General features: G+C 47.8%; 1 protein-coding gene across 1 annotated transcript in view; it reads right to left on the bottom strand.

Annotated features, from left to right (window-relative positions):
* CAMK2B (calcium/calmodulin dependent protein kinase II beta) overlaps positions 1-14,269 on the bottom strand; it is a 143,409-nt gene extending 129,140 nt beyond the window's left edge. The window contains exon 1 of the mRNA XM_064290270.1: positions 14,173-14,269. Coding sequence (XP_064146340.1) covers positions 14,173-14,237 — 65 coding nt within the window. The 5' untranslated portion in view covers positions 14,238-14,269. The remainder of the gene's footprint in view (positions 1-14,172) is intronic.
* Positions 14,270-14,483: the final 214 nt, after the last annotated feature.

Raw genomic sequence — 14,483 nt, 5'->3', positions numbered from 1 at the left:
TTATTGGTCATTTGTATATCTTCTTCAGAGAAATGTCTATTCAGGTTCTTTACTCATTTTTTAATTGGGTTGTTTGTGTATTTTTGAGTAATAAGAGTTCTTTATATAGCCCTTTATCAGATACATGATTTGCAAATATCCTATCTGCAGGTTGTCTTTTCACTTTCTTGAAAACAAACTTTTAAGAACAAAATTTTTTAATTTTGGTGCAGTCCAATTTATCTACTTTTTCCTTGTTGCTTGTGCTTTGATGTCATGTCTAAGAAACCACTGCCTAACCCAAGGTCACAAAGATTTACTCCTATGTTTTCTGCTAAGAGTTTTGTGATTTCAGTTCTTAAATTTAGATCTATAATCCATTTTGAGACGATTTTTATATATGGTATCAGGTTGTAAATCCAACTTCATTCTTTTGCATGTGGATATCCAATTGTCCCAGGACCGTTGGTTCAAAAGACTATTTTTCCCCATTGAATTGTCTTGGCATCCTTGTCAAAAATCAATTGACCATAAGTGTAAGGAATGACTTCAGGACTCTTAACCCTATTCCACTGTCTGCCCTTATGCCAGTACCATACTGCTTTGATTACTATAGCCTATGTAGTAAAATTTGACATTGGGAAGTGTGAGTTCTCCAACTTCCTTCTTCTTTTTCAAGACTATTTTAACTGTTTTTTGTATTTCCATGAGTTTAGGATCAGCTTGCAAATTTGTGAAAAAAAGGGAGCTAAAAATTTTTTGCAGAGTAAATTGACTCTGTATCAATCTGAGAAGTATTGTCATCTTAACAATATTAAATCCTCTAATCCGTGAACGTGGAATGTCTTTCCATTTATTTAGGTCTTCTTTCTTTACCTTCTTTCAACAGTGGTTTATAATTTCCAGTGTAGCAGTCTTGAATTTCTTTTGTTAAATTTATTCCTAATTTTTTTTAATGCAATTATAAATGGAATTGTTGTCTATTTCATTTTCAGAGCCCTGGTGGTGCAGTGGGTAAATGCCTGGTTGCTAACCAAACGGTCAGCTGTTCAAATCTACCAGCTGCTCTTTGGAAACCCTATGGGGCAGTTCTACTCTGTCCTATAAGGTCGCTATGAGCCGAAAACGACGTGATGGCAACAGGCAACGTTAGTGTATAAAATTACACTTTTGGGTTTTTGTATATTTATTTCATATCCAGCAAACTTGCTGAACTCATTTTTTAGTTCTACTAGTTTTTTCAGTAGATTCTTTAGGATTTTCTTTATACAAAATCATGTCATCTGCAAATAAAGGTAGTTTTACTTACTCCTTTCTGATCTGGGTGGCATTTATTTCTTTTTCTTGCCTAACGGCCCTGACTAAAACCTTAATTTCAATGTTCAATGCAAGTGGAGGGAGTGGACATCTTTGTTTTGTTCGTAATTTTAGGGGACAAGTTTTCAGTCTTTCACCACTAAGTGTGATGTTAGCTGTGGGTTTTCACAGATGTCCTTTATCAGTTCCCTTCTATTCCTTGTTTGTTGAGTGTTTTTATCATGAAAATATTTTGTCAAATGCTTTTTATGCATCTACTGAGATGATCATATGGTTTCTTCCTTAATTCCTTTATGAGTTACATTGATTAATTTTTGTACGTTGCCAACCTTGCATTCCTGGGATAAACCCCACTTGTGCATAGTGTATAATCCTTTTTATATGTTGCTGGATTTGTTTTACCAGTATTCTTTTGAGGATGTTGTATCTATATTCATAAGGGATATTAGCCTGTTTGTTTGTGTGATGACTTTGGTATTGGTGTCAGGGTTATAGGTTTCATGGAATGAGGTGAGAATGTTCCGTCCTCTTAAATTGTTTGGAAGAATCTGTGAAGGATTGGTATTAATTCTTTTTATGTTTGGTAAAATTTGCCAGTGAAGTTACCTGGGCCTGGGCTTTTCTTTGTGGGAAGTTTTAAAATTACTAATTCAATAACTTTACTTGTTATAGATCTATTCAGATTTTCTCTTTCTTCTCGGGTCAGTTTCAGTAGCTTATGTCTTTCTAAGAATGTGTCCATTTCATCTAGGTTATCTAATTTGTTGGCATAAAATTGTCCACAGAATTCCTTTATAATCCTTATTATTCCTGTGAAGTCACTGATAATGTCCCCTCTTTCATTCCTGACTTTAGTGATTTGAATCTTCTCTTTTTTCTTGGCCTGACTATCCTTTTTATAACTGCAACCTTTCTCCTAACTGGCACTCTAGAATTCCTTTATTTACTCCTGGAGTTCTTAATCATTTTCTACCATAGCATATAATTTGTTGAGCTTTTATGTTTATTAACTATATCCACTCATCAGTATATAAGCTCCATGAAGGCAGGCATTCTTGACTGTTCTGTTCTAGGCGTTTCCCAAGCACCTAGAAAATGTCTGGCACATAGTAAGTGTTCAACCAGACTTGTTGAACAAATTAGTGAGTCTACAGGAGATCAAAAGAAATTGTTGAACAGATTAAGCCTACTCAGACTATAAGCACTATCTCCAAAGGAAACCATAAAAAAGAGTGACCTCAAAGTGCTAGACACACACTGTCCAATATGGTAGCCACTGCCTGCCTACATGTAGCCAGGAGAACTTGAATGTGGCTAGCCCAAAATAAGATGTGCTATACGTATAAAATATACAATAGGTTTCAAAATCAGATTACAATAATAATAATACAAATAGCTCAATAATATTTTTTATATTGATTATATGTTGAAAAGGAGCCTACATGGTACAAACAGTTTATGATCAGCTATTAACCTAAAGTTTGGTGGTTCAAACTGACCCAGCAGCTCTGTGTGAAAAGGCCTGGCAATCTAGGTCCATAAAGATTACCCTATGGAACAGCTCTACTTTGTAACACATGGAGCCACATGAGTCAGGGACTAACTCGACAGCAGCCAGCAATATGCTGAAGTAATATTTCGGATAAAAACAAAAAAGTTTTTTTTGTTTGTTTGTTTACATATAGTTAAATAAAATATATTATTAAAGTTTAATTTCACCTGTTTCTTTTTAATTTTCTTTAAAGTGGCTACTAGAAAATTTTAAATGACACCTATGGTTTACATTAGTTGCTCACATTTTTTCTACTTGAGAGCGCTGCTCCAGACAACCTGGATAGGCTGGGGGTAAGGCCATTTGTGAGTGTTCAGAAAAACAAAGACAAACTCAAAATGCACCATTAGTTGAGGCTCTTAAAGAACCAAGGATGTGAAAGGAGTCTGGGCTTCAGGGGCAGAGTGACCTGTAGTGTTGACCTCTGTGGGTACTCACTACCACCACCTGGGAGCTTTTCACAAATACTGATGCCCCACCCACACAGCTTCTGATTCAATTCGTCTAGGGTGGGGCCTGAACACTGAGATCTGTGAAAGCTATCAGACTCTGAGATCTACTGCCCCAGGTACCTTCTCCTGCAGGTCCTGTTAACTAGACTCAAGGTCACACAAGCCCAGCGGAATCCAGGCATTTGACTTGGGAATCTCCATTCTGCTCCTCTCAGAAGCTCATGACCCTCCCCTAGTCTGTGCTTTAAAAATGCTATTGCTCTCCTCAAAAAGCTAAAAACAGAATTACCTTATGACCCAGCAATTCCATTTCTAGGTATATACCCAAAAGACTTGAAAGCAGAGACTCAAACAAAAACTTAGACACCAATGTTCACTGCAGCATTTACAACAGCCAAAAGGTGGAAACAACCTAAATGCCCATCAACAGACAAATGGATAAACAAAACGTGGTACATACATACAATAGAATACCACTTAGCCAGTAGGAGAAATGAAGTCTTAATATATGCTACAATATGGATGGAGCTTGAAGACATTATGCTGAGTGAAATAAGTCAAATCACAAAAGGACAAATATCGTATGACCTCACTTATATAAAAGAATAAGAAAAAGAAAATGCATAGAGACCAAAGTTTATTACTGGTTACCAGGGGCGAGATGAAGGGGAGAAGGGGAGTTATTGCTTATGGAGTACTGAGTTTTGGTATATGGTGATGGAAAAAGCGCATGAAGGGTAGGGTTGCACAACTGATTATTGGAAGTGCTGTCACTAAGATGTACACCTGTAAAAAGTTGAATTGGCAAAAGTTGTGCGATAGATATATTTACAACAGTGACAAAAAAAAGAAAAGAGGAGCTGCTGAGGCTGCATATGTACAACCAAACACCTCATGGGATTTGGTTTGGTCCCTTGGTTTGGAGGTTTAGGATTATGATTTGATGGGACATTCCAGTTAATTGGCCTAATAACATGTGTGGTGCTCCTGTTCTACCCCCTAGTTCGCTACATAATGCCTGGGGTCTTAAAAGCTTGCGAGTGGCCATCCAAGGAACAACAATTGGTCTGTATTCACCTGGAGCAACAGAGGAAGAAGTAGAGTCAGGAATAGGAGGAGAACATGAAATGTGTGGCTAAACTGCCTCCGTGGACAACTGCCTCCTTCGCCATGAGACCAGAAGAACTGGGTGATGCCTGGCTACCATTACCGAACATTCTGAGCAAAGATTCTATAGAAGAATCCTGATCAAAAGTGGGGAAAATGGAGAACAGAAATGAAAATTCTCTCGGACTCCAGTCTTTCTGGATCCATGGAAGCTGGATGAACCCCTGAAACTATTGCCCTGATAAAATCTTTAACCTTAAATCAAAAATATCCCCTGATGTCTTCTTAAAAGCAAACATTAGTTTAGCTTAACTAGTGAAAAATATCTGCCTTGAGCATTACACTCTTTTAAGAACTACTTATGTGGGACCGAACTGACAACAGCAACTTGAAAGATTAGGCAGGGACTTTAGAGAGCAGTGAGTTTGTTAACGGGGAAGGAACAACTCAGAAAAGGAGGGCGAGAGTGTTTGCACAACTCGAAGAATGTAATCAATGTCACTGAACGGTACATGTAGAAACTGGTGATTTGGTGTGTGTTTTGCTGTGTATATCCTCAACAACAACAAAATAAACTTTTTTTTTTTTAAATGCTATTGCTCTTTACCCACAAGTCCAAGCAAATGGTCTGGATAAAACCAATGAGCTTTGAGAACCTGGCTTTCCTCAATAGACAAGAATAGAAGCAAAGTGAAAAACTAAGAAACGGGCAGAACGTTGCAGACCTCTTGGAGTCAAGACCCATGGCAAACGTAGAAGTGACGGCAGCCCTGCTGCTGCACTTACCTAGGTGAGAAGCTCGCCACTTAGGCCGGGGCGGGGGGCTTCCCAGAGGGCAGGGGTCAGCAGTTCTGCACACAGGCACCCAGCACCTCCTGCTCTGACTCACCCGCAAGGCTCTTGTCCTCTGCAGGGTGGTTGCACCAGCGTTCTTGGTTGTCAGAAAATAGGCTGACCCATGCAAGGATGTCACAGTCTGGCAAGGTCTGAGTGACCCAGCAGTAACTGAGCATACGGGGTGCCAGGCATGGTCCTCGGCACTTGGATTCGGGGCAGCAGAGAGGTAGAGGCTGCTCTTCAGTCCTTACTGAAACTGGCCACTAACAAGGATGTGCTTGGATTGCCCAGGCTGCTAACCAAAGGGTCAGCAGTTCGAATCCACCAGTCACTTCTTGGAAGCCCTATGGGGCAGTTCTACCCTGTCTGATAGGGTCATTATGAGTCGGAATTGACTCAACGGCAACAGGAATTGGATGTGCCGGACAAGGTGGAGGGCATTAAGGTCTTCGCAGTTCACTGTCATGGTGACAGCATCTCCTGCCTGGCCCATCTTCATCTGCTGCTCGTAAAGTAAGGAGTAAGGAGCAGTGTTAAGCAGTGTTGTTCCTCCTGTAAAACCAGCTTAAATCTGTGCTGGCTGTTGCCAATCTGTTCTAGAATTCACCAAAAGCTCATAGCTGGCTTAACGAAGACTCAAAGCATCAGTTATTTTAGGATCACTATATTAGTGCAAAAATCACTACAGCCACCAAGCTTCAGCCCCAGGACAAGTCTGTGACTCTCTAACAAGGCAACAAAAGCCACCCACCAGCTAACACCAGCACTCCTACCAAAAAGGATGTTTTTATCTTAAGTAAACTTAGACATTGACATGAATAAAATATACACTTCTGTGTAATACGCCAATGTGATAATTTTGAAAAGCTAAATTGATACATAACGCATTCCGATGTTTCTACACTAACAAAGTCACTTGTATCGTACAAGATGTCTTAAAAACAATTAAATATGTGTCCATTCTTCCCAGATTCCATTGTCGGGGGGAGAGGGAAAGAATTAAATTTTTTGAAAATATATCTGAAATTTCCAGCAAGGGGGGGAAGGGGACAAAATGAATTTCCAAGGAGCAAGTGTTTTGCATGTTATTTCCATTTGGTTTTTTCTATTAAATTGCTTGTTGAAGTCTAGGGGGGTTGAATATGGGCTCTTTTAAAAACCAATGGAGAAAAAATAAGGGAACCATCCCAGTTAGAATTTTTTTTTTTTTTAGCAGATGAAAAATCCAGACATTGCATCTCTGTCCCCTTGGCTAATGGGGGACTCTCAGGGGGCAGCAAGGAGGACCGAGGAGGAGTATGTTCTCGGGTTCTTTGGAGGGAGACCTGGGACTTCCTTGGGCCCTCACAGGGAAAGGTCCTTGGGCCCCACCAGCACCATTGAGTCTCACAGGCTGTTTTGGCCCTCCATCTGCTGGGCCCTCCCCCATGCCCCAGCCCCTCGGCTGCTCCACAGGGCAAAAGCTCTTCACCCCCGACAGTACTTGTGACCTCCTGGCAACTCTGGGCGCCTCCATTTCAAACATGAGGTCCCCGATCTTCCTGGGGACACGCTCTTGTGCTTGTCAGAGAAGGAGTCCCAGTTTTTGGTTTGGAACCTACAGCCGTCCGTGTACACATCTTTCTGCTACTAGGAGAACAGGCACTCAGCACTAAGAAAAGACACGACTGATGTGTGGGGACCAGCAGGAAGACGGCTGGGGAGTCAAACCACACAATCATATCTGTGGTGATTCCATCTGCGATTTTTAAATCACCTGCACATACCCCTACACAGACATCAGAATAAACAGCCCGGACACTGCTGAGGAGTGAGGCAACTTAAGTGTAAATGAGTCACATTTAACTGCACATATTCCTGATATTATTTGTTTGTTTTTTAACACAAAAACGTATGGCTCTTCTAATGTGTTTAGTTAATAAAATAAAAATTTGAAGCCTTGCTGGTCTCAGAGGGGGACAGAGTGTTGGTTATCATGGAGAGGTGATGAAGGAAATATAACATGGTAAGCAGCCAGCTGAGAAGTACAGTCTCCAGAAGCCTCAGGGTCAGAGTAGACCACAAGCTGGCCAGGAATCAGCCCGTGGAGCAAGAGTGTTTGTAAAGCACAGACTAGGGGAGGGTCATGAGCTTCTGGGAAGAGCAGAATGGGGATTCCAGAGGCAAATGCCTGGATTTCACCAGGCCTGTGTGACCTTGAGCAGTGACGGGTCTTCCCTGTGCCTCAGTGGCCTCTTCTGTAAAGAGGGAATGACCACAGCAGCTATGTCATTGACCAAGCACGTTCATATGATAAGCATCATTTAAGCGCTAGCTACCGCTACTGGCAAGGGAAGAGTACAGGTAGCAGGCACCTACATATATTCTTAGCTATCAGGAAAGTAGGTTATGGTATAAAAATACCATTAAATAGTAACTAAACCAGCAGCACCTTAATGTACGTAAACCTTGCCTGCAACTTAGACATTTTGAGACTTCTTTTTACACTACCCTACATTGCTGGATAAAAGCAGGAGGAACACTGCAGCCTCCCAGGATGTGCAGAGTGACCACCGTGTGCCTGGCACTGGGACAGAGGCATGGTCTCTGTCTCTGTGGGCTGGCGTTTGGGCAGAGAACACTAACCAGAAATGGCTAGATGTGTAAACTGCCCAGCACGTCAGATGGTGCAAACCCCAAAACTAAACCAAATCCACTGCCATGTCAAGTTGATTCCAACTCATAGCGACCCTACAGGGCAGAGCAGAACTGTCCTATAGGGTTTCCAAGAAGAGTCTGGTGGATTTGAACTGCCGACCTTTTGGTTAGCAGCTGAGCTCTTAACCACTGTACCACCAGTGCCAGGGAAATGGGGAAACAGAAGGCAGACATAGGCAGGGGAGCAAGAGAGGGTGAGAAGGGGTGGGCAGGAGGGTTGAGCCAGGGGAAAGGGAGCAGCACCCGAAAAGGCCTGAGGCAGAAGTACCTGAGGGACTCCCAGGAGGGAGAAAGTAAATAAAGCCATTTCTCCTCCACTGATTCCTCTTCTCCCTGGCAACCTGGCTTTAGTGCTCAGAAGGCTGAGAAACTGATTTGCTTTGAATTTCCTAAGTTTATCTATTAACTACCTGGCCATCAGCAGAATGAGTCATCCAATGGTTGGTGAACTCCACCCCTTAGGACCCCCCCCCCCACACACATACAACACTCCTGGACTAGGCTTGCTTTCTTCTTAGTTGGCGGATGAGGGGGGTGGCTCTCTGTAAAGTGGCTTGGTTCTGTGCAGATCTGCTAATTGTTGTGTCACTGAATGAAGTCAAAGACATATCAAGGTCAGTTCCAGGCTAGCTGAGGTCTGGGGAGCTGGGGATGGGAATGCCCTGACCAGGCGACCAGGGACCTGGTGGGGACTCAACAACATCAGCTTCCTCGCTGTCCGGCTAGTGGCAGGTTGCAGAACCTCCTTGAGCCTCAGTTCTCTGTCTGTTAAATGGGGGTATAAGGATCTTTCTGGACAACTGACAGCACTTTTTTTGTGTGCTTTTTTTTTTCTTTATTGTGCTTTAAGTGCGTCTTCCAAGAAGACTTTCACTTAAAGCACAATAAAAAAAAAAAAAAGATGCTGTCAGTTGTCCAGAAAGATCCTCAGGGTCCAGAAAGACCCAGGCAGCAAGGAAGCTGGTGTTGTTGGAAGAAGTACAACCAGACTGCTCCTTAGAAGCAAGGATGGCGAGACTGCGTCTCACATACTTTGGACGTGTTGTCAGGAGGGATCAGTCCCTGGAGAAGAACATCATGCTTGGCAGAGTACAGGGTCAGTGGAAAAGAGGAAGACCCTCAATGAGGTGTATTGACACAGTGGCTGCAACAATGAGCTCAAGCATAACGACTGTAAGGATGGCGCAGGACCGGGCAGTGTTTCGTTCTGTTGTGCACAGGGTCACTATGAGTCGGAACCGACTCGATGGCACCTAACAATAAACAAGTAAAAGTCTACAGTTCGAGTAAGTTTTTCATACAAAAGTTTATACACACATTCTTATGTGACCCTAGTTGCTCTCCTATAATGTGACAGCACACTCCTCCTTTCCACCCCCGATTTCCCATGTCCATTCAACCAGCTCCTGTCCCCTTCTGCCTTTTCATCTCACCTCCAGACAGGAGGTGCCCACATAGTCTCCTGTATCTACTTGAACTAAGAACCACAGTCCTCACCAGTATCATTTTCTGTCTTACAGTCCAGTCTGCAAAGCTGGCTTCAGGAATGGTTTTAGTTCTGGTTTAACAGAGAATCCGGGGGCCATGACTTCTGGGGCTCCAATAGTCTCAGTCAGCCCATCAAGAACTGAGAGCATTTTTGAGAGAATAAATAAAACCACAAAATGTGGTGTATATATACCATGGAGTATTATCTAGCATGAAGGGAAATAAAATTCCGATACATGCTACAACATGGATGAACCTTGAAAGCATTATACTGAGTGAAATAAGCCAGACACAAAAGGGAAATACTGCACGATCCCACTCATGTCAAATATCAGGGGCCCAGGCGGGGTGGCGGCGGGGGAAGAATAGAGGATGAGGAGTTAAAATACAAAGTAAAATAAAATAAAATCATGTTTAAAATGATGTACGGGATAGATGTTACCACACCATGAGCCATGATCCCTAGTGCCATCTTTCCCCAAAGGGTGGGCTGTAGTCCTGGGAGCGCTTCTCCTGACCACAATCCTTTACCTGAGGTCCCTGGGGTGGCCGTGATCCCCTGAAATGATAAACAAAACCTTTGGCCGCTGTCTTCTTTTAGGGAGATCATCCATATTTTAAAGGAGACCGTGACTCCGCAAAAGAGGGAAACTCAGGACCCTAAATACAAAATGAAAGACCTCGTTGTACTCAATAAACTGTCAAAAATTTAAAACCTGTCAATGTCGAGTGCCAGTGGGCACCAGGGAAAGACCTCCTCGAACCCCGCTGGCGGAAGCGGGTGGGACAGAGCCGCAGACTGAGTGCAAACCTGACAGAAGCATCCATACCCGCGTTCCAGGAAAGACACACGGGACACCTGTCACAGCATAGTTTATAAGAGAAAGGGCTGGGAACAACCTAGATTTCCATCATGTGGGGGCCAGATGAGTAAAACACAACAGATTCAACTACGATTGCTACCAGGTGGCTAAGGATCAAAATATGCCAACATTCAGAGAGATCAATAACACTATGTTAAGTGAAAAAAACAAGTCTCAGTGTTTTCTTTTATGTAAAATCAAAGGAAAAAAAACACCAAAGAATCCTATACATTAGTTATGGGTACTCATGTTGTTGTTAGGTGCCATTGAGTCGGCTCACCTGAAACCTGTCCACCACGGGTGATCCTGCTGGTATTTGAACGCTGGTGACACAGCTCCCAGCATCACTGCAACACGCAAGCCCCCACAGTATGACAAACTGACAGACGTGTGGGGGATGGGTACTTACATATGCATGCAAATGTACCAAAAAGTGCCTGGGAGGATAAATACCAAGTGCATAGCAGCAGTTGGAGGAGAATGGTTACATTAGATTATCTGCAATACTTCTTAGAACTTAGAAAAGGGTCTTAAGGTTAAAATGACAAAACATAACAGTTTTCAATTCTGGGAGGAAGAGACACAGGTGTTCATTTTATTACTCCTGGTATTTTTCTGTATTTTAAATATCTATCCAACATAAGGAACCTTTGTGGCACAACAGTTAAGCATTCGGCTGCTGACCAAAAAGTTCAAATCCACCAGCTGCTCCTTGGAAATCCTATGGGGCAGTTTTACTCTGTCCTGTAGGGTCGCTACGAATCAGAACCGACTCGACCGCACTGGGTTTTTTTTTTTAATCCAACATAAGAAAGTTGAAATCCCAGGGCTGGCCAGACAAGTGGCCGAGTTTTGCTCTTGCATGGTCTCCACCTGCCCTCACCGGCTCCCTGCCCTGGCACCCTCAGGGGTCCACCAGTCATGCCGGTGCCAGCAGTTGTGCCCACTGGGCAAGGTAGGACCAGTCCTGCCAGAGGCTGAGCCAGGCTGCATCTGTGCAGAGCCAGACACAGGGGGCCCCTCTTGGCAAGCCTGGCCTGGCTGCCCAGGCTACCCGGCTGGAAGATTCTGAGCAAAGACAGAAGTCAGGGCAGCGAGGTTGGGGAGATGGCCTGTAGCCCAGCTCCCAGAGCAGGGAGCTCAGTGTCGCCTGACTGGGTGCCAGGGGCTGCAGCTTTAAATAAACTTGGCCTGGGAAGTAACACCAACTGTGCACTGAGAGGCTCTGTCAACAACTGGCCACCCTGGCCACTGTGGGCCCTCACCCCTGGCCGCAGACCCCTGCCCCAGGGCCTGACCTTTCCTCCTGGCTCCCTGTTGCAGTCTGACCTCTGCCTGTGCCTCCTCTCCCCACCTCAGGTACACCCCCGCCTCCCCCGGGGCTGTGGGCCACAATCCTCAGCCCCTTCACTGGGCCTGGCACATAATAGGGCTGAGCTGAAGCCCTAGGAGGGTCAGCCCCACACAGTGGCACTGCTTTCCCCTCTGTCCTCACTCCTTCCCTCTCCCTGACGTGCCCACGCTTAAACATCTCTGCTATCCTGGTGCCCCGGCACAGGGCTGGCCACACTCGGCCCCCCTTGCTGCTGATCCTTTCCTCCTGTACCGAGTTCTGGGTAAAGGAGCCTGACAGCTTCAGCCCTCACCTCCAGGGGTCCCACCAAGGGTCTGTCACCTGTCTCAAACTCCCCAAGGTGGCCCCAAGACCTCCGTTCCCCAGTGGGTGGCAGCTAACTGTGACAACCTGTGGCTTCTGGAAATAGGGGCTTGAAGAGGCTGGCTGCCTGATGCTGCTGCTGAACCCAGGGCAGTTCACCCAAAACCAAGAAGGGCTAGCACCCAAGTGGGCTGAAGGAACAGGTGGGTGTGTGGGGCAGGCATCCAGGGTGCCTCTGGAAAGACCAAGGATGCCTGCGCGGTCTTGGGCGCAGCAGGTAAAACTACTAAAGAGGTGCCCCAGAGGGGAGCGGCCTTCCTCTCACTGTCGCTATCATTCTCCTCAGAGAATCAGGAACTTTAGCAGCCCCTCAGGAGCCCCTGATAGCCTGCCCCCACAGTGGCCCAGACATGTTATTGGAGGACAAAAGGGATGGCTTCTCCTATATACAAACTCACCTGAGTGCCTCAGCCAGAGAGCGGAGAGCGGTGGGAGTGAGGCCCAGCTCACCCCCCACCTGAGGACCCCAGTCCAACCCCACACCTCCTTCCTCACAGGCCTTCAGCCCCAGCAGCTTCTGGAAGCTTCCCCAAAGGCCTATTCCCAGACCCTGCAGGAGGTGGGTGCCCTGGATGGCTCCCAGAGAGCACTCAGTAGGGCTTCGGAGGCCAGGACTCTTCCTTCACTTGGGCCGCTCTTCTCCAGGCCCACCCAGTCTGCAGCAGCAGACCCAGCTGCCCCACACCAGGCCAGCCTTGACCTCACCCACCAGTGCCACCCAGCGGTGCCTACTCCAGGCAGTACAGTGCTCCTTGCCTCCCAAGGCCTGACCCCAAATCCTCTCCAGTGTGTGCAGGGGAGCATGTGCGGTAAACACGCCCCCACACTCCTCAGGCTCCCAGCACTCCACAATTATCAATGATCTGGGCCCTCACCCACCACAAGGTAACACTGCACATTTTTTTTTTTCCCAAAAAGGAAAATAAGGATCTGCTGCTGGATTTGTAAGAAGAAACCTTGCCAACACTCCCACCATGCAGAAGGAGTAAGGGGAGGCAGCTCTGGCAAGGTCAGCCTGGGGAATTGACAGACCTCTTAAGCCACACCACCCTGAGGGAGGCCAAGTCCAGCCACCTTGGTCAGGAGAGGAACCCCAGGCCAAGAGGAGGTCCTTGGGGGGGCTTCCCCTTGTGCTCCTCCACAAGTCTTCCTGCCGTTCCATCTCTAACCTCCGTGGCAAAGCCTGTCTGGGGACCCCAACCCGAGGGCTTCACCCATATTGCCAATGCTGGTAGGCAGAATTCAGGAGCCACAGCACCTTCTGCCAGGTGACCAAGCCTTTCAGAGCCCTTCCCCATGACCCCCTCTGTACATACAAATAACTCTCCAAACACCGGCCTCCCGCCTACCTCGATGGCCCTGAAAATCAGGAGCCCAGCCAGACTGCTTGCATCTGTCCTCAACCCCACCCCTTCCCCAGTGACCTGATCCAGACTCCCGACCTCAGCCCCCAGCTCCAGATGCCTCTTTCCAGAAGGATCTGGGGAAAAATTCTCCAGAACCCAGATTCCCCTGGGGACCCATGGCAGAAGCTGCTCCCACGCCGGCCACGTCTACCTGTCGCCTCCAGGCCCAGCCCTGCCCAGAGCCCGCGGGCACCTACAGCGCTGGATGGGGACACGAGGAGGAGGCAGCGGGAGGCGCGGATGTGAGGGGGTTCGCCACCACCCCCGCTGGCGGCCGCGCCGCCGCGGGAGGGTGAGAGACCGCGGGTCCCAGCGCCTGCACCGATAGGCTACGGCCACCAGCTCGCCAGGATGGTCCTCGGGGCCACGGGAGCCCTTTGCGGGGCTCCAGGTTCCAAGGCCGCCCCCGTCCAGCCCTTCTCTCTGACCTCCCTGCCGCCAAATGCGTCACGTCTGCCGGGCGCTCGGAGACACCTGCTGCCGCCCCCGCCGCACCGCGCTCGGAGCCCGGAGTCCGGAGCCGGGGCCGCGCCGCCGCGCCAGGCAGGGCCAAGCAGGGCCGGGCGCGGCGGGGACCGGCCGGGCCCCGGGGTCAGCGCCGCGTGGAGTCGTGCGCTCCGGGCCCGACTACAGTACCCCCGGAGTCCGCCGGCCAAAGGCTGCCCGGGCTCTCCTAGCTCCCAGCTTCGGCTCCCGGCAGGAGCGCCGCCGCTTCCCGGGGCCCCGCGCCCGCGCCCGCGCCCGCGGCGGCTCTTACTTGCCAATATCCTCGTAGAGCTGGTACTCGTCGGTGAAGCGGGTGCAGGTCACCGTGGTGGCCATGGCGGCGGCGGACGGGCTCGGCGTGCGCTCAGGCTGCGCTCGGGCGGCGGCGACTCCAGCTCCCACTCCGCTCGCGGGCACAGCGGCGGCAGCACGGGCGCGGGCGCGACGACACCTCGGTTCGTGGCGCCGGGCGGGGGCCGGGCGGGGGCCGGGCGGGGGCTGCGCCGGGCGGGCGGCGGGCGCGCGCCAGATCTGCTGGCTCGTTCCTCGCTAGGAGCGCGCCTTACACCTACGCGGGAGGCG

The sequence above is a fragment of the Loxodonta africana genome, chromosome 8 (assembly GCF_030014295.1).
Source record: "Loxodonta africana isolate mLoxAfr1 chromosome 8, mLoxAfr1.hap2, whole genome shotgun sequence".
Lineage (NCBI taxonomy): Eukaryota > Metazoa > Chordata > Mammalia > Proboscidea > Elephantidae > Loxodonta > Loxodonta africana.
This window is presented reverse-complemented; position numbering and strand designations above follow the sequence as displayed.